Here is a 24589-nt window from a genome sequence, read left to right as displayed (position 1 = left end):
AATACTGCAAACACTATATGCTATTGAACAGACATGTCTATTCATATTCAAAGTTAAATTCTAAAATAAATTCTGTTAAAATGATGAAATGCAAAATTCTGTTGTTTCTCAAATTAATAAACATTGCTTTTCATCAATAACAGATAGCAGGAGGTCTATATTTTTACTGTAAGTGTTAATGTGCAGATCTGACACATCCTTTGGTTTACAAATCAGTTTATTATTAACTATATTAGTGAAGAGTGCACCTGTCAAAATCAGCTTCCTGGATCAATACACTGTATGTCAATCTTTCATAATCCAGCACTGATTTTGTCCAAAGTACTGGTATTTTTGATATACCAGTTTAAATATATAGGTAGATGGCATTAAATGTCTTTGATGAGTTTCTGTGGTGGGACATGTGCCTTTAAAACAATTCCAATTCCAACAAAAATTTTACTTATTATTATTATTATTATTATTATTATTATTATTATTATTATTATTATTATTATTATTATTATTATTATACAAGCACAGAAATTGACTGACTACACTAAATATTTGCAAAATGGTTTATTAAAGGCAACTTTATATTTTGTCTTAGTACTACTTAAATAATTTTGTTACAAAATACTTACACTGTGCTTATTTAAAATTATATTTAAGTACACATGTAAAAAAGATAAAATAAAAACCATTTAATAAAAATGGTTTCCTTTAAAAAAAAAAAGCGTATTAGTACCTAACAATTGTAACAATCGTTGTACATATTTCTTATGTTACAATGTAACAAATTAAATTTCCTTTTCCATTTTTTTTTACCCCTAAACCTTTCCAACCTTTCCAACCTCAAATTAAACATTTTTTTTTTTTTTTTTTGCATTTCTTTTTATTTATTTATTTATTTATTTATTTTTTTAAGTGCTTAGTAACTGAGGACATCTAACATAAAACGGGACAAAACAGGAACTAATTACAGACGCTTCCCAGCCCTGTTCCCGGAGACACACCAGCACTTTATTAAATCAAACCGTTTCTAATCAAACACATTCAGCTCATCAGCTCATTACACAGAAGACAAGACCTGAAAGTCAGATAAGACAAACGCTGATGTAGAGGAATACTTCCAGTTTAACCTAAAATCCAAACAGAAAGAAATGTTAGCATCACACTCTTCTGTTAAACTCTCTTTCTGCTAAGCGTAAGACTGCGTTTTCTCAAGCCCAAGGTGTGCAGCTCCCTGAGCACAAATGTCACGCATCAAATTGGCAGTATGTTTTTCTGCTGATGTCTCTGACTTCTCTTTCAAGTTGAAGGCAGTGTTGAGGAACAGGGGCAGAAGTGCAGAAGTGATGTGAAGCACAGGTGTGCATTGGGATTTGCTTCTGCGCCTGTAGCTTCAGGCCTTAAATCAAAGCATCTTTAAACATCTGCTTCTCCGCCCTGCATTTATACTGTTACATACACATTTAATGTATGCATGAATCTAAAAAAACTAGACAAAACAGTCCTAGTCCTAGTAAATCCCTGCTTCTAACTCAATTCTATTCCATGATCATCTATTGCACAACTGTTTATACAATGTATTATGAGCATTTTATTACTATTATTTTCTGTGTGTTGTTGTCTCTTTGCACTGGAAACTTATGTCTCTAAAACAAATTCATTTTATGCGAATACTTGGCAATAAAGCTCTTTCTGATTCTGAAATAAAACTTGTCAGAACCATGTCAAATTTTACCCTCAAATGAAAAAGAATAAAAAATTAAAGAATTAAAGAAAATAAAGCCTTTGAAAACCATTATGATTTGCATTTTGTTATTATTTTCATGAAATGTAAGCACATGCAATTCTTAATAATATAATAATAAAACTGTAAAGAGAGTAAACACACACAGACACACACACACACACACACACACACACACACACACACACACACACACATATATATATACACACACACAATGAAAATCACTATTAAGAAATATATATATATATTGTTACAAACAACCTCAAAAGTAAAATGTTGAGATAAATGATGGTGAATTTACAAAAATATGCTTGACTGCCATGAGAATAACGTGTTAATGTTCGGTTTAATTAAAGAACAAAAGCATTTCAAAAACTGCATCTAATTCATTTATTCAGTAGGTTGTATGCCTTACACAAACATACACAGAGTCAACATTACATGAAACAGCATTTTAAGTGCAGGAATGCTCTCTTTATAGTTTCTAGTGAATGTGTCTTGTGTAATTTACAAAATAATTGTATTACATTACACAATTTTGGTAAATATAACTAAAATAACAATACTAAATGGTAAATAAAAATAAATAAAAGTTGCAATAGTGCAATTCGCTTGTTAAGTCTGACGTCACGTAGCAGCGCTTCCGTGTCCAAACGCTCTATCAGTTACCATGAGAAAACAACAAAAGGTGCTAATATAAACTCACAATGTGATAGAATATTAGCGAAAAAGTTATAATCTTAACCTTTAACTCCATACTGAAGTCCCTGATAGCCAGACAATGAAAATATAAATATTAAAAAAATATATAAAAATTATTTGTGTTTGGGACGCTGTGAGCACGGAGACTGTAGTGTATACCGTATGTTTGAAAGCGTTTAGCTTAAATGATTAATATGAATAAACAGTGCTCATAAACGGCTGCTGGGTTAGTATTCTCAAGTGAAGTGAGTTGAGGCTTGGACCCGGAAGCAGCGCTTCTTACGTCATCACTTAACAACCGAATAGCTCCAGCTCCGAGCTCAGGACAGCCGTCTCATATAGTGAAGATGATGAAAACGTTACTTCTACTTTAATATGTAGGATATAACATAAACGCAACAGTGTGTGTCCAATATATAATTCACGCTCTTACTTTATGATGGTAATAAGAATACATTTATCAGCCTCTGTTTAAAACCCAATTCCACTGCACGTAATAAATAAGAAATGTTCTTAAATGAATAAATAAATAGCTATATATGTATACACAAAATATAATAAGAAGTACTTCCTTATTCAGTAGCTGTATCCATTGCATTTATTGCTGATTTATTTACTGTCTGGTTTAAATGTCCACTTTAATATGCCTTGTTCTTTTGTAATGCAGAGAGGCTTTGAGTAAGACAAATAAGATCGGCCTGCACCAGCATCCATCACCTCCAGACGCAGAGAAACGTTACTGAGGGACAAATTAGAAACACTAAATGTGCTCGAGGTACAGCACAAACTGCAGGAGAAACTGGCTATTCAACGGCAAATGAATTACTCTGGAGAGAACATCCAAGGACTGTGTCCATTATCTGCTATCAGTCACGCTTGATTTAAAGCTCCAGTTCTTGCTATTAGCAATCCATTAACTACAACTTTTCTCAATAAACCTCTTATTTGTTTTCTATACGAAAGTGTAACCACATCTACATCTAAATAAAAATGCTCATGATTGAGCCAGCATACACATAACACATAAACTCTTGAATGTCATTAAACATGTCATTAACCACCTCTCTCTTCTTGTTTCACTGGAGTTTATGTGAGATTCCTTACATGCACTACACACTGGGTGGGTTACTTTTCAAATGTATCACATGCATTAAAATGTGATCTTTTCTGTTTCACTCATGTATTTCTCAACTCATCCTTGTTTTTCTCAAAATAACTCATTCACGGCTCCAAACAAATGCCTGCGACTTTTCTCGAAATCTTTAATTCATCTCCCAAAAGTGTTTATGTCCGTAAGCTTATCAGTCTCATCAGAATGACAAGCCCTTGTGTCATCGTTCACAAACAACACACTGTAGTCATAATGCATATGCATGCTCTCAATATAACAGTGTCCTCTGACTGTATTTCCTGATATCAGCTATGGCTACAGTTTTAAAACAATGCACATGGCTGCATTTTTCTATATGCCATATATCAGGTGTCTAAAGCACAAGTTTGCACATTACTATATGTGGGATATTGATTGCAAGAAACTGGACAGGATTTACAATTGCACTTTTACCAGTCAAGAGTGCAAACTACAGTACAATGTCATTGGATGAAGAAAAAAACACGACTGTGTATAGGCAAATTTTTTCATTTTTTTTTTGTATGCATCTGTTTAAAGTGTATGTAAAATGCAAGTGGGCTGCTGTAATAGGAAGCATTACAGTCACTATTCAGTATCACAGTGCAGTGCATATTGTTGAAATACACACCTGTTCTGACGACAATCGTTAGTTATTCGTTAATGCATTAAAATGCATTAGAACATATATGATTTGTAGCTGTATAAACAATGCTAAAGGCTAAAACATTTCTCATAAATATACTTTAATCATTTTAAAATACCAGAGACAGACAAACTGTTGTCTTGTGTATACCGGATTCATCTGTCATCTGCCAAAGCATTTCTAACAGCTTATGTGCAGGTGTATGAAAAGAGACATCCCACTATAAAATTCCCAACAGGAAATTCCTGATGGAAGTTATATCCTCCTGTCACTCATAACAAAACTTCTTTACACTCAGGAATTGAACTCATCTCATGAAAGAGTGTTCTCCGCTGCTCAAATGCTATTTTATTTGAACAATCCCTGTTGTGTTTCAAAGGCATTACACTCTTATATTCTGTGTTAATGACAGTAAATTACATCAGGTTTAGCAGTATGAAGGAAAATGTGACACGTCTTAGAGCGAATGAACGCTGACGCACTGCGGTGACTCAAAACCTGGCAGGATTTTCTTCAAATATGTAAATCTGAGAATAACAAAACAGCTGAAGCCGAGCTGAAGTCCTTCGGTCGGACTGCACAGTTTAGTGACAGATGAGATTGCATTGGACACTAGCTCTCTAATAAACGAAGAGCTAAATGGCCCCGGCAATAATATCCCAGATTTTAATAACCCATGAATCATGCTCTAAAACAATTGGCTAATTGCTCTTTGCTCCAGAGAAAGGAGATGAGAGGTTATGTAATGCCAACTGCCAGTGCACAGCCAACAAACCATGTGCTAAAAGATCCTGAAGTCAAGCTGAGAGAGAGAGAGAGGAGATATGAAATTAACTTCTTTCCCCCGGCAGCTTTATTAAGCTCCATATTTACTGGAGTAGTTAATAGTTTGGAGGAAGGCAGTACTTCAATAAATCCTAATTAGTTTCTCATTAACAGAAGCATTTCAATGCCAAGAGTAAATCTGTGAGTCAGCTGGGTCAACTGTATTTCCTTCATACCTTCAAAGGATTCTGTCTTTCCCATCAATCTGATACTGTATGGACACAAGTATTTAAGACAGCTGGCCATTAAACCAACAGGGATGTTAATGATTTTAAGAGATTTTAATGAGTTTTTTTTTTTTTTTCTTAAAATGTCAGTGTGTATTCCTAAAGAAACAACATGTATAACCTTAAGAGTAGAGAATAAACAACAACATCAAACTATAATAAATTATATATATATATATATATATATATATATATATTTTTTTTTTTCTTTTTTCTAGAGATTCTAAAGCTTTATTTGGTTCCGAACAGTTTCATCTGGTGATTTAAGTTTTTTTTAATTATGCTATAAAACCTTGATAACCGTAAGGGAATCTAAACAAATTAGGATAGGGAATTTTGCGATGGCGGGACTCTATTTTTCACAACCCCTTCCATAACTTATTTTAACCACGATATCTTAAGGCTGTCGTAGGAGTTCGCATGCGATTTTTTTAAATCGTGTGGAAATCGCGTATGCTCGTAGAGTGGCTTACAAGCACTTCCCGACCTCCCGATCATTTTTAAACATGTCTAAAAAGTTTGTGAGCTGTCGGTTTGAATTCGTGCCATGTGTGCGGTTGAACGAGCCGATTTGTTGATTTATCTGAAGTTGACCAATCACGAACTAGGAAAACCCCAGAAGAAGAAAGATGAAGACGACAGCGACACGGCGAATGTGGACTATTGAACAGGAGGATACACTCGATGAAGTCTGACAGGAACAGCGAGCGCTGTATGATGTTTCTAGCAACGTGTACCATGCTTTTTAGTTTACCATTTTCTCTCTCTCTCTCTCTCTCTCTCTCTCTCTCTCTCTCTCACATGCATACCGTATGTAGTTTACAGGGACTCTCTATAGACGTAATGGTATTCTATACTCTATATCCCCATACACGGTCTACCTCTATCCATCACGGAAAATGCATGATTAAAATTTCTATTAAACACCGTACAGTATTTTTAAAGCCATTTGGTTAACGAGGACACAGGAATTGTCCTCACAAACCATGTTTACATTGTAATACCTATTTCAGATATTTATAAACCATATACAAGAACACACACCTACGCAGGGTGACCAAACGTCCCGGTCTCCTATTGCTGAAAAATAATCTGTACGTGTAGGAAACAGTCACGACTCGTATCAATATTTTATATGCAGTTATGAGAGCGGGAGAGCAGTTATATTAGGCGCGTTCGACTTGAAGCAGCGCTGCACAGAATGATCACTCGTATGACTTCAAAGTACCGCGAGAGCGATTCGAATGCATTGGATATGTGTGCTCTGTATCGCTCTCGCGGTACTTTAATGTCATACAGTGATCCTTCTGTGCGTGCAACTTCTGTGCGATTGCTTCTGGAATTCGTAGGTTGTAAAATCATGTCGTATATCATCTTGTCCGTACGATTTTCAGATAAACTCACTCGTGTGCGTGGATATACGATCTTCCGACCATCCGTGTACGCCCGTCTGAAAGTCAAGCTAAATGACACATCATGTTGCTCGGTTCACATTGACATTTATGCCAACTTTTAAGTAGCACAGGCTATCTGACTTAAGTAAAAATAAAAATGTTAATCAATAAGTAACGTCTCATCTTGGACTGTTCTGAACGGTCTCTATAGTAGCCGCATCAGATGCAATCCTCAATTTAATCAATTTGTCACTTTAATTATACACATAATGTTGTAATTGTATCACATATATACTGTAAGTCTTGTCTATTTCAATCAGTTCGGTGTTGTCCACATCTAAAGAACATGACATGTTAAAAATAAATAAATAATACACAATAAAATATTACAGTGTTTTAATTTACTTGAAAATCAAGAGCATCTGTTCTGTGTATTTTTTGTATGCTTTGGCAAAACACTAAATGAAAGATTAAAAAAAAGAAAGAAAAAAAAATCATTATTAGGTGTTAAATACACTAGCTGCTTTTTAATTGTCACGAATTGTTACCTGAGCCCATAAAGCACAGTGCCATCTGGATGGAGACGGATCATTCTGTTCTTCACTGTTACACCATGTACAAATGACTTCTTGTCGTTTAGGAAGTACGTGTCCGGCACCCAGAGCTGATCGGCTACACGGTTATCCAGCGTCAGGTTGAGAGGGATCTCAGAATAGGACAGACGTTTGTCTCGCCAGGCTTGCTGGAAATACATAGTCAGTGTGTAGTCCTGAAAATAAACCACACACAGAAGAAAGATAAATGGGTTACCAGGACTAAGAGAAATATCACAACATTGTAGAAAGGAGAGTATATTTTTAAATCTTTTGGGGATTAATATTACATGACTGGCTTTAAATTATAAAAGCACAATAGTGCACATCAGGTTGAAAATAACCGTTAAGGGGATTAGATCTATAAGGAAAACCCAGGAGACGAATACGGGTGTAATGAGAAAGGAAAGCACACTCAACAAAACAGTATGTAAATGAACCTTTTCAGTCACTCTTTAAAGACAGCATTCAGCCTAAATGCCCTCATGTCATTAAAAACCTGCATGCTGCTAATTTTGGACCGTCGAATATCTCATTAACCTTCAAAACAGCAATGATAATTTTTGCATAAGCATTTTAAAGCACAAAGCATGCATCGGTGTGCAACAAACGCACATGAGAAAGATCCAGGCAGGTGGCAGTATACGGGAGACTCGGGAGAGTTTCAGCACATTTTGCTTTTAATGTGTGTAACTCAAACTTATAATGTCCCCACATTATGTCAACTGCAGATTAAAGTCATTCTGAAATCTACAACTTGTGAAATATGAAAATAATTAGTGACAGTGGATGAGGTGAAATGTAACATTATTAGAAAACCCATGCATCATTTAATATTACATTTGCATTTATTTAGCAAAACAAGCGACCTTGCTCTTTTTATAACCAACCCCCTTCAAGCTCAATCTTTTCCCATTTTCATTTTAAGCATTTTTATTTTGAAAGTTTAAAACAGTAAAAATAGTATTAACGTGGACGCAAAGAACCGGAGTGCACTGAAATCATAACTCTCCACAAATGAATATTTAATGCAATTTAACACACAATATCTAGAACACCCTGTCCTATCAGCCAAGCTTCAGCATCTCTCTAAAAACATCCCTGTTCATCCTTATGAAATAAGCGGTCCTCCCTTTCCTCTTCCTTCGCACCCACACGCAAAGCATGCACTTTCCAAACCATACCCCGTCACTCATCAGGAGCCATGATAGAAATTTTAGGATTGGAATGATTTATTCAGCACTTCCCGGGGTGTTCAATCTAGGCAAATGTCTTTGATAAAGAAAAGAAAGGGAATATATGCTGAGGAAGATAATTAGGGAATCTTCATGGTTCCAGGATAAATATTATTTAAAAAGTTAACAACTACTCGAAAGTTTTTGCCACACTTTAGCTTTTACAGTCAGATAAAATAAGCACGAGATAAACTAAAAGGTAACACTTCAGAATAGGGAGCAACAAACTCCAGTATAGTCTTAAAAAGTAGTTTAACCCTTTATCATTAAAAGAGACGGTGGGAATCTGTCTGTGGCACCGGGTGTTAAACGCCAGTCCAGTGCACCTCGGAGCTGATGATGAAATGTTTCTGCTTACATGCTGAGAAACCCAATCTCAGTGTTGCCCTCTTGCTGTAAATATCATTATGAAATGCCATGCAACACCAGGCAGGCTTTCATGGCTTTCTCTTTCTGTCCTTAAAGGAAGTTCAGGAAAGTTTTGAAAGATATCGAGTCTCTGGGATTTAGCGAGCTTGTTTTGTATGATCAGCAAGACTTCTTAAGGTTCTAAGCTTCTCCTGGTAATGCTTTTATCAGGGAAGGTATTGGGATCCTGGAGGCAGGGAGCTGTCTCGTATCAGGATACCTGTAATCCATTTACTCTGGATAGAAGTTTGAGTGTGGCTCAGAGCTTGGGAAAGTTATAGACATCCTGTGTTTCATCAGAAACACTACAGTGAGGCAGCAAACAATGTAAAAATAGCTGTCACCACTGCAATTCTACACTTTCTCAGCGGAGGTGGCTGTCAAACGCATGGAGCTAATGAGCATCAGGGTGTACAGTAAGCGTGTGTGGGTGCGGAGGGTTGATGCTTCTGACTGGAGAGGGTGCACACACCGAAATCTGATTGTATATACAGTAAACGTCTTAGTTTGTTAAAGGAATTGTTCATGAAGCTAAAATTAAATAAATAGAAATAGAAACTGATTACACATAATCTCAATACTGGTAAATGGTAACTTGCTCTTTTTGTTGTTTTTGATTGCTTCCACTGTCTTCATCTGTAAGTCGCTTTGGATAAAATCGCTGCTAAATGAATAAATGTAAATGTAACTGTTGATTCTGGAAGTCTGGACACAATATTTTTAAACCTGGAAGACTCTGGGCAGGAAATGCAATTGTTGTCTTCATGTTTGTTCATTTAATGTAGGGTTTCCCAAACATTTTTGTTAGACAAACCCCTTTGTAACACTTTAGTATAGGGTCCAATTATCACTGATAACTAGTTGCTTATTAGCATGTCTATTATTAACATATTGGCTGTTTATTAGTGCTTATAAAGTACATATAATGCATGACATCCATAATCCTACCCAATACCCTAAACTTAACAACTACCTTATAAACTATTAATAAGCAGCATACAAGGAGTTAATTGAGGCAAAAGTCATAGTTAATGGTTAGTTAATAGTGAGAATTGGACCCTAAAATAAAGTGTGACCAACCCCTTTGACATTTAATATGTACTTGAAATATCTCTAAGGAAGTTATTATTTCAATAATTTAACAAGACTTTCACATGTTTACAGTTTGATATCGCCTAATTGTCACGTTAACATGCTGGTAAACAAATGAAATATTTCAACTTTAATGATTTAATTATTAGCTTTTTATCAACTCACAAACCCACTGCCGTTCTTAAATTAACTCCAGTTTGGAAAGCCCTGATGTAATGTAATGTTTAATGCAGTTTATGATGTTGATAATAAAAAAATGGAATGGGTTTTCTTTCGCTTTGCTTTTTTTTATATCAAAATTGCATGTTTAACGATGTTTTAAACAAGTCACATAAAAAGTAATAAAAAAGTAGTCAGAATACATAACGTAAAATAAGTAACCTAGATTATTTTACTAACTACAGTTTTCATAATGTCATCTGTAATCAGTAACAGACTACACTTTGTAAGTAATATATAGTTGTAGAGTTTATTACCAAGATTGATATTTCAGTAGTTTGACTTAACATTTCAGTGTCAACTTCCATTTCATTTACAGTAGCTCTCACATTTATCTAATGGAAATGCTTTACGATTTAACACAGATGTAAACAATATCCAGTTCACAAAATCTTAGAGTTCCTTTGAGAATATTTCCTTTCATTTTGAGCCATCCAACCTAGAAAATAGACAAACATAGAAGTTCACAATAGTCTAAATTGGTCTTTTTTAGAAATTAAACAGCAGTATCTCAACCGGCACCAACAATTTCCAGTGAGGTGCCAAAAAACATAAACATTAAGCTATCAACAGTATTTTTCTTCTTAATGTTAGCGTGGGACAATTTTATGTGATTTTTTTGTGGACACTGAACCATGGGCAACCCAAGAGTCTAAGGGACGCCAAAAGAGAGGAATTTAAAGAGGACCAGTCATGGCTGATGGCTTTATAACCCCTTTGTGACCTAAATTACTGGTCCTGTTCTTTCCTGTTCCAAGGACAGCTTGCCATGGTTGACTTCCTCCTGCCATGTGTTGGCAATAAATAGTTTTCTCTACATATATATATAACCTTGTTGGGTGAAGGAAGCAGTGCAGGCTGGATTCTGCGGGAGACGTGAAGGCAAGCCTGGAATGACCTGACTACTTTATTATCCTCTTGACACATCTACATTTGAAGTTGCTTCTCTGTTTCATGGCAGGGCTTGGTGAAATCAAGAGGCCAGAATCTGAAAGGCACTGGAAGCTTAGAGCGCCTGAGATGTAAATGACTGCTATTCGCGCTTCTGTCTTACTGTGTATTTTCTCTGAGGGAGGTTTTTCGTTGTTGAGGATTTGTGTGCATTGGCCAGGAGAAGAAATGACAGCTCCTTAATGACTACAGGGAAAAGTGTGGAGACTCTAATATTCTCTGCTGGGAAAAAATAAATAAAAAGGCTTCCATTTATTAAGCTTCAGCAGCAGCAGAATATTTTTGCTAAGTGAAATACTTATTCCGTCTAAAATCTGCTTTCTTCACAGCTGAATAAAACAAAATAAACAATAACTATTCCAATGTAATTCCTTTTAACAGACAAGTATGTGAATAATAAGTTGCATTATTATTTTATATTATTCATTCCTGTTATGCAGGACCGTCACAGCTCTGTAACAGATGATAGACCTACAGTATTTTGCATTTTATAATAGATGGATTGTAGATAGCAGGAGAATTAACAAGGATGACTAATCATTTATTTTGAAAAGAAAGAAATAAAGAAAAATATATTTTGACTTTTGAACCACCTTTTACCTTTTTAATGCTTCATTTGACATAAAATATGATATTCTGGAAGGATTTCTCAGCAAATATTATTATTATTATTGATTAACTGCACTTATTAAAATATCATGAAGTTATTATGATTAATACTACTTCTACTACTACTAATAATAATAATAACTGGCAGCATTCATTTGATTAATTGTATTACTATTATAGTGTCTATCCCTTTAGATTCATCTCATGGAAGAAGACCAGCTGTTCCCACACCAGCTGAGATCTACCCTAGATATTTCTGAAGTCACAGCAGGACAGGCGAGTGAAACGTCACACAATCAGAGTGGGAAGGCACATAAACTAGCTCTCTGTGCAGCTCCCTCTGTTCTCAGAGATGAAGATGTAGCGGGCCGCCACAGGATTTACACAGTCTTCAAGCAGATTGTACACACTATGTTTTGGCTCTATAATGAAATGCCATATGTTTCCCCTGTGCATCTCACAACTGCTACGTCTCTAAAATGGGGGGGCACACAAAACACATTGTAAGGCTGATCAGCTGTCTATATGCATGTTTCAGGCACATGCAATCTCTCCGTATTTATTTATTTATTTGACAATTAATATCAATAAAGTCCTTTTAGTTGTTTGTGGTGCACAGGATGTGCAAAGACTGAGTTGTTAAATTAGCAATACAGCTTTCCCAACACGTACATGTGTGAAGATGTTTGTGTTGTTGACATGTCCTGCTGGTGGTCACATGAAACAATGAGAAACAATGAGTTACTTCAACCCCCTTTATGATTAAATGCAGGTTTGTTGGGGTCATGCATTCTAAGGTTAAACATCTTGTCTGTGAGACTTCTAAAGGAATTATCCAAAAATATCACATAATCTATATTAACGTATTTATTCCTCTGTGGTCTGCAGAAAATCCTTAACCTAACTTGTTTGCTTATACATCTCTAACCATGCTATGTTATAAAAAAAAAATAAAAAAAAATAAAAAAAAAAAAATCTTATGATCACCTTTTCTTGCAATTAGCACAGGTTTTGCATTAAATCAGTTTGTTCCAAAAAGGAAAACAAAGCCTGTGTTAGTTGAAAGAAAACAAGTTTATAAAGGTTTGAATGTAATATTTGATAATAATATAAAGTAGTAGCGTTATAACCTGTGTGAATGAAGTCCATTTTATTCAGGTTTTATTAAAATAACATTAACTAGAATTTTGGGGGAAAACTAAATTCTCTCAGGGTCAAACTGACGTGTAACATGAGGGTTAATAAAACACTTCAACAATGTCTCAGACTGTACTAGATCTGACAAAGACACCAAAGCTTTGAAAGAAAGAGTAGAATATTGAATATCAAAGTATTGTGTTGTGATTTACAGCTCACCCTATAAATGATTAAAGTTAAATGAAAGTAAACGACGTCTTGTGTCTTTCTCCTACATTCTGTGGCTGTGTGGAGCATCCACTAATGTCTTTCTGCATGCACACTGTGTGCAGTCTATTATTATATGTGGTGGGTGTCAGGTATGAGGGAATATGTGCGCTGATGTATTCGTGACCATGCGCTTCGAGCAGCGGGTGTTCTACATGTCGCTGTGGGCGATTTCTAGGTCCTGCTGTTGCCTGGGACGAGCCATTAGTATGCTGCCCACCTCTCCCTCAGCCTCATCTATTGATGAAAATGAGATATAACACAACCCTCTTCACGTCCATGGATCGATATTGATATATTTTGAGGAAGAAGAAAAAAAAGGATAACAGAATTGAGGAAAATAATGGATATGATATGTCTGTTTGTGTTGTTCTTGATGAAAGGACATTTGTTCTGGGCTCATTGCCTCAGTGGCAATGGAGCATGTTTGAGGTTGGCGTATGTGTGTGAATGCTTGTACACACACACACACACACACACAAAACACCCTTGGACAAGGACACCCCTGAGGAGGCAATATCCCATCTCTATAGGAGTGACCACTTGTGCACTGGCAGATCTAATAACATGTCATCATAATAAGCAACTAGCTTGAATTGGACCTTAACATAACATGTAACCATTTTTTCTTATAATTATATTGTTAAAATGTAATTTGTTTTAGTTTGACTGTCCATGTACCCTGTTGGGTAGTAACTGACAAACTGTAATCTTGATTACATAATCAGATTCCAATAATAATAATAATGATAAATAATTAAAATTTGATTAAATTACATATTAAAATACTCAAAATCAGACTACAGTTACCTTTTTTATCATTGACATATTATTCGCACAAGTCTTTGTCTTTTGAAGGCTTTTTTGTCTTTCAAACACATTAAAATGCATAAATTCACTTTATTTCTTATTTACATGTAAAGCAGGGATTCCCAAACATCGTCAAAACATAGGGTTTAAAATGACCCTTAGCTAAAAACACCCACAAACAAAAAGCTTGAGGCTATTATTACCAAGAGCTTCAAAACAACAGTGCCTTGTTTTTCTCGTTTGCTAAAGTGCATAAAGCAGCAGACTGGCAAGAAACGCTGGCATACAGTATTTAATGCATTTAGTTCTGTATTAGATGCATCAAAGGTTTTGTGTATGAGTGCAACAAATCATCCAGCTCTCACTAAATATTTTATTAACATGCAAGTTCTCTCTATCAACCACACCATATGTTAAAATGGAAAGTCCTCCTACTTTAACAGCCAGTAGTAGCGGGTGGTTTGAGATTATCAAACGATGGCCCTACTCATGCACCCTCTGACAAACTGTTGATCAGAGTAAGCGTATTGCACACTTAGACCCCTCTCTCGTCCGGTCACAAGCAGCCCGAGTTGAGTTGGGTCCCTGTGTTCCACCTCGCTTCCCTACTGCAGGTATGGCGGTGGTTCCGCTGGTCCTCCTTGCACGGTATCTGGGTGACTGGCTAGTGCTACCCAGCCTGTCTCACTGGCTTCTGTGGACATCAGCCTCTGCTATGCGATTCAGTTCACCTGGCGTTCCCCCAAGTTCAGCGGCATCCGCTTCACAAAAGTGAAGGAGGGTGATGCTCCTGTCTTGCGAACTGAGATCGCAGTCCTATTGACAAAGAATGCAATGGAGCTGGCCCCTCCAGCCAATTGAGGTCAGGGTTTTACAGCCCTTACTTCATTGTACTCAAGAAAGGTGGTGTGTTACGGCCAATCTTGGACCTGCAAGTTTTGAACCAGGGCCTTCATTGGTTATCATTCAAGATTTTGATGCAGAAACATGATGCCTCTTCAGGTGCATCCGTCCCTGAGATTGGTTTGCAGTGATTGACCTGAAAGATCCATACGTTCTAGTGCCGATCAAGTGCAACAAGTGGAAGTGGAACAGGCATGTTTTCCCAGTTTTATCCAATCTCACTGAGTGGGTAGTGCTTCGACAATGATGAATGGAATTTATTGTTGCGAGCCACAGCCTAGACCAAAAAGGGGTGCAGGTGGCCTGCACATGGCTTAGGAAGGGGCAGCATCCATGGCCCTTTGGTAGGAATCCCAATTCTTCAGTCATCCAACGTGACATCAAGAGTGACCAACTGAAAGGGTTACGTGTGGAAACCCTCGTTCCCTGAAGGAGTGAATGGAGACGTCACATCCCATTGCCACGGCTGCTGTATCACTGCTGGGCCGCTGGGTCTGCGGCTTGGCTCCTAAGCGAAAGCCTGGTATGCATTGCACCTGCTGCCTTTTTATGTTAACACTGTGATCAGCTGCAGCTTGATGCAATAATTATATGTCAATGTGCACTGACTCATTTAGTTTACACTCAAAGCAGATTGGTCTATTGAAGCGATATCCCAATTCATCGGTCATCCGAAGTTATGTCTCCATTCCTTCCTTCAAGGAACGAGGGTTACCTAGGGTGACCATATGACCCATTTTCACAGGATGCGTTCTTGCCAGGATTTCTATATTGCCTAAAACATCCAAAGTAGTTTGACCAATAACAAGCAGGTATGTTACATAATCAACCAATTGTGGCATGTGAGAAGGTGAGATCTACAGAGAACGATAAAAGCAATGCAAACACGTACATGTTAGGTGTTTGTTTGTTCATTCAACTTGAAGCGTCGCTGCGCACCGATCTTTGTATGACACCAAAGTATCAAGAGAGTGATTTGAATGCATAAGGAGCCGTCTGCTCTGCTCTCTATAGTTCTTATGAATGTCATACAATGATCGATCTGCACAGCACAAACTTTTGTAGGCAATATAAAAATCCTGTCAAGGACGCATCCTGGGAAAATGGCTCATATGGTCATCCTAGGTTACCATACATAACAGAGACATTAATGTGCACTATAAACATGCATGGGTTGATAAGTAAGGGATACTGAACATCCAGCTGATTGTTCTCTCAGAATAAGCCCCGACAGGGTGAACAAAACCTGACTGCTTATTACACGGCTACTTGCCACAAATAATTAGACATGAAATATTGACGCAAAGCTTCCGTGAAGTTCAAACTAAACAGACATTTAAGGGAAACGGTGCAGTCAAACCACTTATTACACAACATTTCACTACATAAATAATTAAGGCAATAAAAGATTTAAGACAAAATGTAAAAAAAAAAAATCTTACCAGTTTATTATTTATCGTATTATCTATTATAGTGCACAAAACAATTGTAGAAAAATGGCAGCGGTTATCGATGGGTATCTCATAATGACGGACCAATCAGAATCAATTATTCCACAGAGCCGTGTAATAATAACAGTTGTTTGAGGAACGCTGTGGTTTAGTGCATTCATTGTAATTAAGGCAGGCAATGAGTGAGTGAGTGAGTTGAGTGAGATGTGAATCATTGAGTGAGTGGGTGAGTGAGTAAGTGAGTAGTGAGTAAATGTGTTTGAGTGAGTGAATGAGTGAGTGAGTGAGTAAGTGGGTTAGTGAATTAGTGAATGAGTGGGTTAGTGAGTGAGTGAGTGAGATGTGAGTGAGTAGTGAGTAAATGTGTTTGAGTGAGTGAGTGAGTGACCGAGTGAGTGAGTGACTGCATGAGTGACTGATTGAGTGAATTAGTGAGTAAGTGAGTGAGTGAGTAGCAAGTGTGTGACTGAGTGAGTGAGTGAGTGAGTAGTGAGTAAATGTGTTTGAGTAAGTGAGTGAGTGACAAAGTGAGTGGGTGAGTGAGTGAGTTGAGTGAGATGTGAGTGACTGATTGAGTGACCGAGTGAGTGAGTGACTGCATGAATGACTGATTGAGTGAATTAGTGAGTGCGTGAGTGAGTTGAATGAGATGTGAGTAGTGAGTGAGTGTTTGAGTGAGTGAGTGAATGAGTGAGTGACTAAGTGAGTGGGTGAGTGAGTGAGTGACCAAGTGAGTGGGTGAGTGAGTGAGTGAGTTGAGTGAGATGTGAGTGATTGATTGATTGAGTGAGTGGGTAGTGAGTGAGTGTTTGAGTGAGTGAGTGAGTGAGTGAGTGAGTGAGTGAGTGAGTGAGTGAGTGACCAAGTGAGTGGGTGAGTGAGTGAGTGAGTGAGTGAGTGAGTGAGTGACCAAGTGAGTGGGTGAGTGAGTGAGTGAGTGAGTGAGTGAGTGAGTGAATTAGTGAGTGAGTAAGTGAGTGAGTGCATAGCGAGTGAGTGAGTGAGTGAGTGGTTGAGTGAGATGTGAGTGATTGATTGAGTGAGTGAGTGAGTAGTGAGTGAGTGTTTGACTGAGTGACCGAGTGAGTGAGTAAGTAAGTGAGTAAGTGAGTGAGTGAGTGAGTGAGTAAGTGATTGAGTGAGTGATTGAGTGAGTGAATGAGTGAGTGAGTAAGTGATTGAGTGAGTGAGTGAGTGAGTGAGTAAGTGATTGAGTGACTGAGTGAGATGTGAGTGATTATGTAAATGGGTGAGTGAGTGAGTAGTGAGTGATTGTTTGAGTGAGTGACCGAGTGAGTGATACCCCCAGTAACCAAAAACATTTACTCAAGTCAGAGTTACTCAAGTAACGAGTAGCAATGGTTTGAGCCTATTGCCATAGTACCATGGTATAGTGATGGCATTATATAGAATGTGTTACTATGGCACAGACTGCACTGAATGATACTGTATCCATGTGCAATTCAGATAGTAATCTGTGACAATGCATGTGAGACCCAATGAGTGTTTGATTTTACTGCCGTAAAACCTGTCGTAAAGTTTCTATAAACTGCAATTTTTATATTTGTGACGAGCATGTCAGCACAGGTATTACCACTTATGGTCACTGCTCAGGGTGGAGATTAAGATCACTGAATAAGGGCTTTTGTTTGGTTCTGTTCCTCGCAGTCATGTGGATTACAGCACAAAAATAAAATTGAATCCTTTTGTAATTATTTTGCGCCTTTTTATGGTTCTACTGTCAGTCACAGTATTGAATGATAAGTAATGGTTAAATAATTGCAGAAATGTTATTTATTTTAAGGGTTTAAAGTGTAGTTTTTTTTAACAGTGTAATATTCTAAACAGGTTGGCAACAGAAATCACACAGAACAACAAAATGTTATCATTTCATATTAAGTAAATGAGTAAACTTCATTTAATAATGCAGTTGAAAACATAATGCCATTGACGTCAACTGAATACAATATAAAAGAACGATTTCAACATTCATAAGTATTAATTAGTACATCTGTTAAGGTGTAAATGCATAAATAATTTACATTTTAGGTGTTGTCAGTACGTCAGCATTGCACATTTAGATGCTGCAAATATGTTAGTATTGTATGTTTTAGTGTCTGTACAAGCGTAAATAAAATTAGGTTTGGTTGAAAACATTTTACATAAAATACATACTAATTCTTATGTGACTGCGTTGCATATGCAAACGACACCTATACAATTTACTAAAGAACTGTTTGTTAAAAATAAAAAGAATGTCAATAGTATAAAAAAAAATATAATATATATACATATATATATATATATATATATATATATATATATATATATATATATATATATATATATATATATATATATATATATATATATTATATTTTTTATATATATATATATATATATACATAGATGCTTCTTGGACATAAAGTACACTAAACTCAAAGCATCTCTTGAGAATATCTGCGGTGCTCACAAGAGAAGAGAAAGAGTAAAAACTCTTCACATTTGCATGGTGTGAGAAGAGTAGCACTCATCCGAACATCTGAACATACTGTATACAACAAATCAGACAGTTATCAGTGGATTTTCTTCTGTCCGTTCTTCAAAATATAATCTAATATGTATGCAAACGCATGCAACTGTGTCTAAGCAATGAGATTCCTTGTCAAGACAAACATGTTGCAAACATGTGGTGGCTGTTAATTTTGTACTCTGTGAAAAATCTGGGATATTAAAATATATAAATAAATAAATACACACACACACACACACACACACACACACACACAGTAATGTCATGCTTTGAAATATAACACAGTCGTTTTACTGGTTATGAAATTCTCCAAAGAATAAAAACACTACAGCAGATGGGTGCCTAGGCAGTGTGTCAACACCAGTGTCACTATTCGATAAGGATTTAATGAGTTAAGACAACCAGAATGATGAAAACACCACGTTCTCACTCTCTATGACACTGTAATTTTCACCTTTGTATCTTACACCAGTCAAAGACACAATTAGGATCTGAAAAACAATCTCTCTTTTTTTAGATTAAGGTTTGTGCCATCAAGAGCATGTGAACGGATCAGCGGAGGGTTTATTTCACCCTTGCACACTACAACTATTAATCTGCTAAAAATAAACAGGGGTACAATTCCCAACATATATTGGCGCACCAAAAAACTGCATGGTGACAGGTCTCCTTTTTTTATCACAGTAACTGTGTGAAGCAGCTTTATACCACATGAGATAATTGAGCCATACAGATTTATGGGGATGTGAAATCATCACAGTTTCCTAAAAGCCATCATATCTGGGTGTTAAAATTAACACACTCTGTATTAGGATTAAGGACAGTTCACCATTAGTCAGGTGGCAATTGGATCAAAACAAATGTTTAATCGTGCCTCCATATCCCATTAAGATACACTGCTTGCAGTAAGCAAAAGGCTGTTCTGAACTGTTTGTGTCATTACCATTTCAATGCATTCATTACTAAAAATATCTGCGGTGAAATGAGCCTATTAAGCTACAAGCTAGCCAAGCATCATTTACTAAACTTCTATCTCCATTGCATCAGATCATCATTTACAATTGCTGTAGAAAAAAAGAAAAGGTCTTAGATGCCCTGACAGTCATTTGCATGTATGTATGTATGTATTTATTTATTAACTATTATATTATATTATATTATATTATATTATGTTATATTATATTATATTATATTATATTATTATAAAAAAATGATATTTTTGCACCACACTCAACATTTTTTCTTTAAAGTGGAAAAAGTCAGACTAACACTTGATTCATACATGGCTAAATAAAATATGCTGTCTATATGATTAGACCAATTAACCTAGTGAAGACTGTGTCTAATTTTTAATAATCCTTAACAGATATTGTTTTCTTTTACCAGGATTTTAAAGATCATGGCCATGTCCACACGTACAAGGGTATTTTTAAAAACTTTGTTTTTTCTTCTTCTGTTAAAAAAAAAAAAAGACTCTGTCCAAATGAAAACACAAATGCAGACTGACTGGCTGCAGAAAAACATGTTCATGATCAGCATGGATTTGCGCAGCTTGTCATTTAACAATGGCTCTGTGTAGTAAAAGCTGTTCTATGTAAAATCACACACCTGATGGAATTTACCGCTGGATAGAGAACCGGCTTTACTTACGAGAAGCGCATTCACTATCGGACGATATTTATTGTGCACCTCTACTTTATTAGAAAATTTATGATGTGCAAACAACAATTACAGAGGTAAGAAAAGAGATATAAGAATGCACAGGGCACACAGCACATGCGAAAAAAACGTATTTCTGATGCTGAAGACAATCTTAATGGGCTAATATCCAAAGTGAGCACATCGGAAAACACTATTAAAACGCTTTCAAACAAAGCTGAAGATGTGGAATGCAGAAGCCGACACAGAACAATATGAGATCGATGGGCCTACCCAATTTTTTTTTCAATGCAGAAAAAGAATGCACATAGCCATGCAATGTACAGTTTTCATCAAGTAATCTGTAATCAGTAACGGACTACAATTTCTCAGTAATCTACCCAGCACTGATGCTACATTTGTGCCATTAGCGCATGCGGTCCAGCAGACAGGTGGGAGATTAGCATGGCATGAACAATATGCTGTCAATCTCAGCAGTTGCCCTCGTAACAAACAAACAAGCCTGAGTCTACGAGCTGCTGATGGCTGCACATTGTACTCATCTTTCACTGTCAGCAGAACGCAGGCAGTGGACTGCCAAACGACATGCCATTTCTGGAGCTTATTTCTGCACCCCTCCGCCTGGATGCTGGAAGTGCTTGGAGCTAATTGACTGACAAGCAGCAGCTGAATCATTTTGTAATAAGGCCTCATAAACTCTTGTTAGGGTGTTAGTGTTTTGTCATTAAGTGACTGAGACATCTGCCTCCAGTTCATAGCACATGTGCAGCAGACAGCTAAGAAATTGTGATTCAGCACGTGTGTCTCAAAGGGATGAAACACGCTGTCCCAGCAAGACACTCGACTTTGGATCTTCATAGTGCCATCTTACATTTCCAAAGCAAAATCAAAATTTACTCTGTCCTCATGTGGTTGAATACAAATGAGCTCTCTAATGGGGCCATTTAACATGTCCTGAATACAACCTGCATCTTAGATCTAGGCAGTATGGTGGTAGAAATGATGTGACAGAAAATGATTCTGCAGCACCTTCTTGCAAGCTATATAAAAAATTCAGCACAGAGAAGAAAAGCATATTGTATACCGTTGCAGACAACATACCTCCGGTGTACAATAGAGCTTTGTTGATTATAGTGCAAGCAGTTCGGACGAACTGTGATGTGTTGTTCAACTGTGATGTGTTGTTGTGGTTGCCAAGCAACATTGTAACTTTGAATTTTTGAAATTATAACAAAATGTGTAAACAATATCACATTCACAAAATTCACAAATCCGTGACTCACGGAGATGTGTTCACAAATGTTACAATGATTTTATGTTGACTAGTGCCATCAAACGATTATAACTAATTTACTGTAATTAAATACACCATAAGCCAATTAATTAATTGAAAATTAATCAAATTTGGCGTAGGTATTATTTCCAAAAGATGTGTTAAATGAGAAAAGCATTAAAAGCATTTTTTTTATTATTAAATTATTCTCTAAGTCAGAAAATAAATCAGCTAATAGGTGGCGGTAATGAATAAGCCATTGAGTCATTCATTCATTTGATTCGATCAAACGGCTGATTCATTCGGGAATGAAGTAAATGTGAATTCATTTAATGAATCACCGCTGTGTGATGATCAGAGACGCACTGCAGTTCTGCTGATGGTTTATGGGTAATATGTCCACTGACTTCTTACAGATTTCCAGTTTAAATAAAGAAATAATTAAATTAAAAAAATAAATAAAGCCATTCTCTTAGTATTAGCCAATTACACATGAGTTTTTTAATCCAGTCTTAATAGGCCTATTCTCAGCTCTACCCTAGTGGTAATAAATACAGTAAACCATGGCACAGGCATCACAGTTATCCCAGTGTTTAGTTGGATCAAGGCCTTTGGTGCAATTCATCTTCACAATATTCCCATTCATTTGGGAGCGTAAAGAGAAACCCAGAACCAGGTGTGTTTGAAGCCAATCTGTTAGACACTTTAGAGTGCATTTGGATCCACATTTTCTTCTTCTGCTGGAAAATTTGGTTTAAACTGGAAGCTGTGTTTTAAGACATGATGAAGATTATTAGCTGGTCTTAAAAAACAGTTGATCACACTTAAGTTTGGGAACCAATTAGCGCTATTAACCAACTAATAATTGTGAATTTTGCCTCGATAAACTCATAATTTGCTGTTTATTAATAGCTAATAAGGTAGTTGTTAAGTTTAGGTATGGGGTAAACTAAAGTCTTAAAACAAGATTTATCAGCTGGAAATCATCTACCGTGTTAGAGAACAGTTACCAGCTGAAAGAAAGAAAGAAAGAAAGAAAGAAAGAAAGAAAGAAAGAAAGAAAGAATCAATAATTAAACAATTGTGGGCAAATGATAAGCTTGCTTGACATCCATCAAACCAGTGATGAATCTTGACGCATTATGAACAACACAATATGACTCTTCTCTTGCATCTTGGTTCTTTGCTATATAATGAAAAGGATTCGCTTTTCTTTGTGTCACATTTTTTGGTGACTCCAGTCTGTAAAATGAAGTCAAAGTTTTTGAACGTGTCACAGCCATTTCAATGTTTCCTGAGAATGATGTGGTGAAGAAAGAAAAAAAAACTCATTTTAAATCTTTAATTAAAAACCCTGGACATGGTTTGGAAGGCGGCTTAATTTCACAGCTGAAAATCCATGAGTGCTTTCAGATGCTGCTGATCAAAGCGCTCTCGAGAACGGGGCTGGGGGGATGATGAAGAGAGAGAGGAAGACAGAAGCAGAGGAAGTGATGAGAGAAACAGCAGGATGTGGTGAACACGCAGAGGAGGACAGGATATAGATAGAGAGTGAAGGGGAGAGCTCAGGACGAGAGATGATGGTGATGAAGAAACCAGAAGTGAATCTATCACAAGCAGCAAACTACGGTTCACTTTACAGAGTTTAATATGATTGTGATCATATAACTCAAATAAATGAAGCTGAATTTTGGAGACTAACACCTGAATAGAGTGTACCTTTTGTTAGTCAGTGTTGTTTAAATATAATTATTGCATTTCTGAGACTATTCAACATGTTGCCTTGCCCCTGTGATAGAACAAGTTCTTAAGACACCAGTGAAAAGCAAAGAGGGGATCTTTCAGCAGACCTCTCTGTATAAGAGCATTCCTCCTGTGCTCCAGCAGAGGATAATATCTAATTCTGGACAACATCCCATACATCTCCAGTCTGCTGCCTCAGCAAACAGAGGGGCTGGACTCCCCTGACTTCTACTCTCCAGCAACGGCTGTCGAAATACAAACATTTGTCTAAAACACTGCCGTCATGGGGAGAGGGAAATCATAGACTTCATGTTAGTGGAACATTTGAAATACAAAAGTGTGCTATATACTCCACATACTGTACCTGAATGTGTCTTTCAATTGGTGTCATGCATCCAGCTGAATGTTTGAATTATTAGTTCACCTGAAAACACCGTAATTATGTTGTTAAAAGACTTAAAAGATCTTCTGCTAATGTCTTGGTGTCTCGTGGAGTCCATGCTGCAACACTTTAATCTACACAATATTAGGCAGGTGGTTTTAATGCTGGTGGTCAGTGTATCTTTCATTCCATGTATAGAATTTAGTGTCTCAAGAACTGAAAGCACTGTGTTTGAAGTGTGTGCGATGCATGTAAAGTACGTATGTTTTCTACCTCTGGTGTACCGTAGAGTTTGACATCAAGAGAATCCACAATGGAAGCAAACACCTAGAATTAAATAATATTTGAAGGAGACAGAGACCCCAAAAATAACAAAGTAGACTTAAGATGACATTCGTTATTTATAGCAACACCAGAGATTAATTGTAGAAACTGCATATATTGAGTAAAAGGTGTATGGCAAATACATAGTGCATATATCTGTCAACACATAAATGAATGTTGTAATGAACTGCAATGCATTTGATTGTGAACCAGTTAATTAGTGGGAGCTGTTCCACCATCTCAATAACAACACCTGACATCATTAACAGTTCTGTATTGCTGAAACAACATCACTTTTTTATGAGTAGCTTGGCATGTTAGAGTTTCAAAATATCTTTT

At 36.6% G+C, this 24589-nt stretch overlaps 1 protein-coding gene across 2 annotated transcripts in view; it reads right to left on the bottom strand.

The window, feature by feature from the left end:
• Positions 1-24589, bottom strand: part of LOC113063818 (gamma-aminobutyric acid receptor subunit beta-2-like) — a 70055-nt gene that overhangs the window by 35393 nt on the left and 10073 nt on the right. For both annotated transcript variants that reach the window (XM_026234161.1, XM_026234163.1), the window contains exon 4: positions 7210-7430. In XM_026234161.1, the coding sequence (XP_026089946.1) occupies positions 7210-7430 (221 nt within the window). The remainder of the gene's footprint in view (positions 1-7209; positions 7431-24589) is intronic.

Source organism: Carassius auratus, chromosome 46 (assembly GCF_003368295.1).
Source record: "Carassius auratus strain Wakin chromosome 46, ASM336829v1, whole genome shotgun sequence".
NCBI lineage: Eukaryota > Metazoa > Chordata > Actinopteri > Cypriniformes > Cyprinidae > Carassius > Carassius auratus.
Note: the sequence above shows the minus strand (reverse complement) of the source record. Positions and strands in the feature narration are given on the sequence as shown.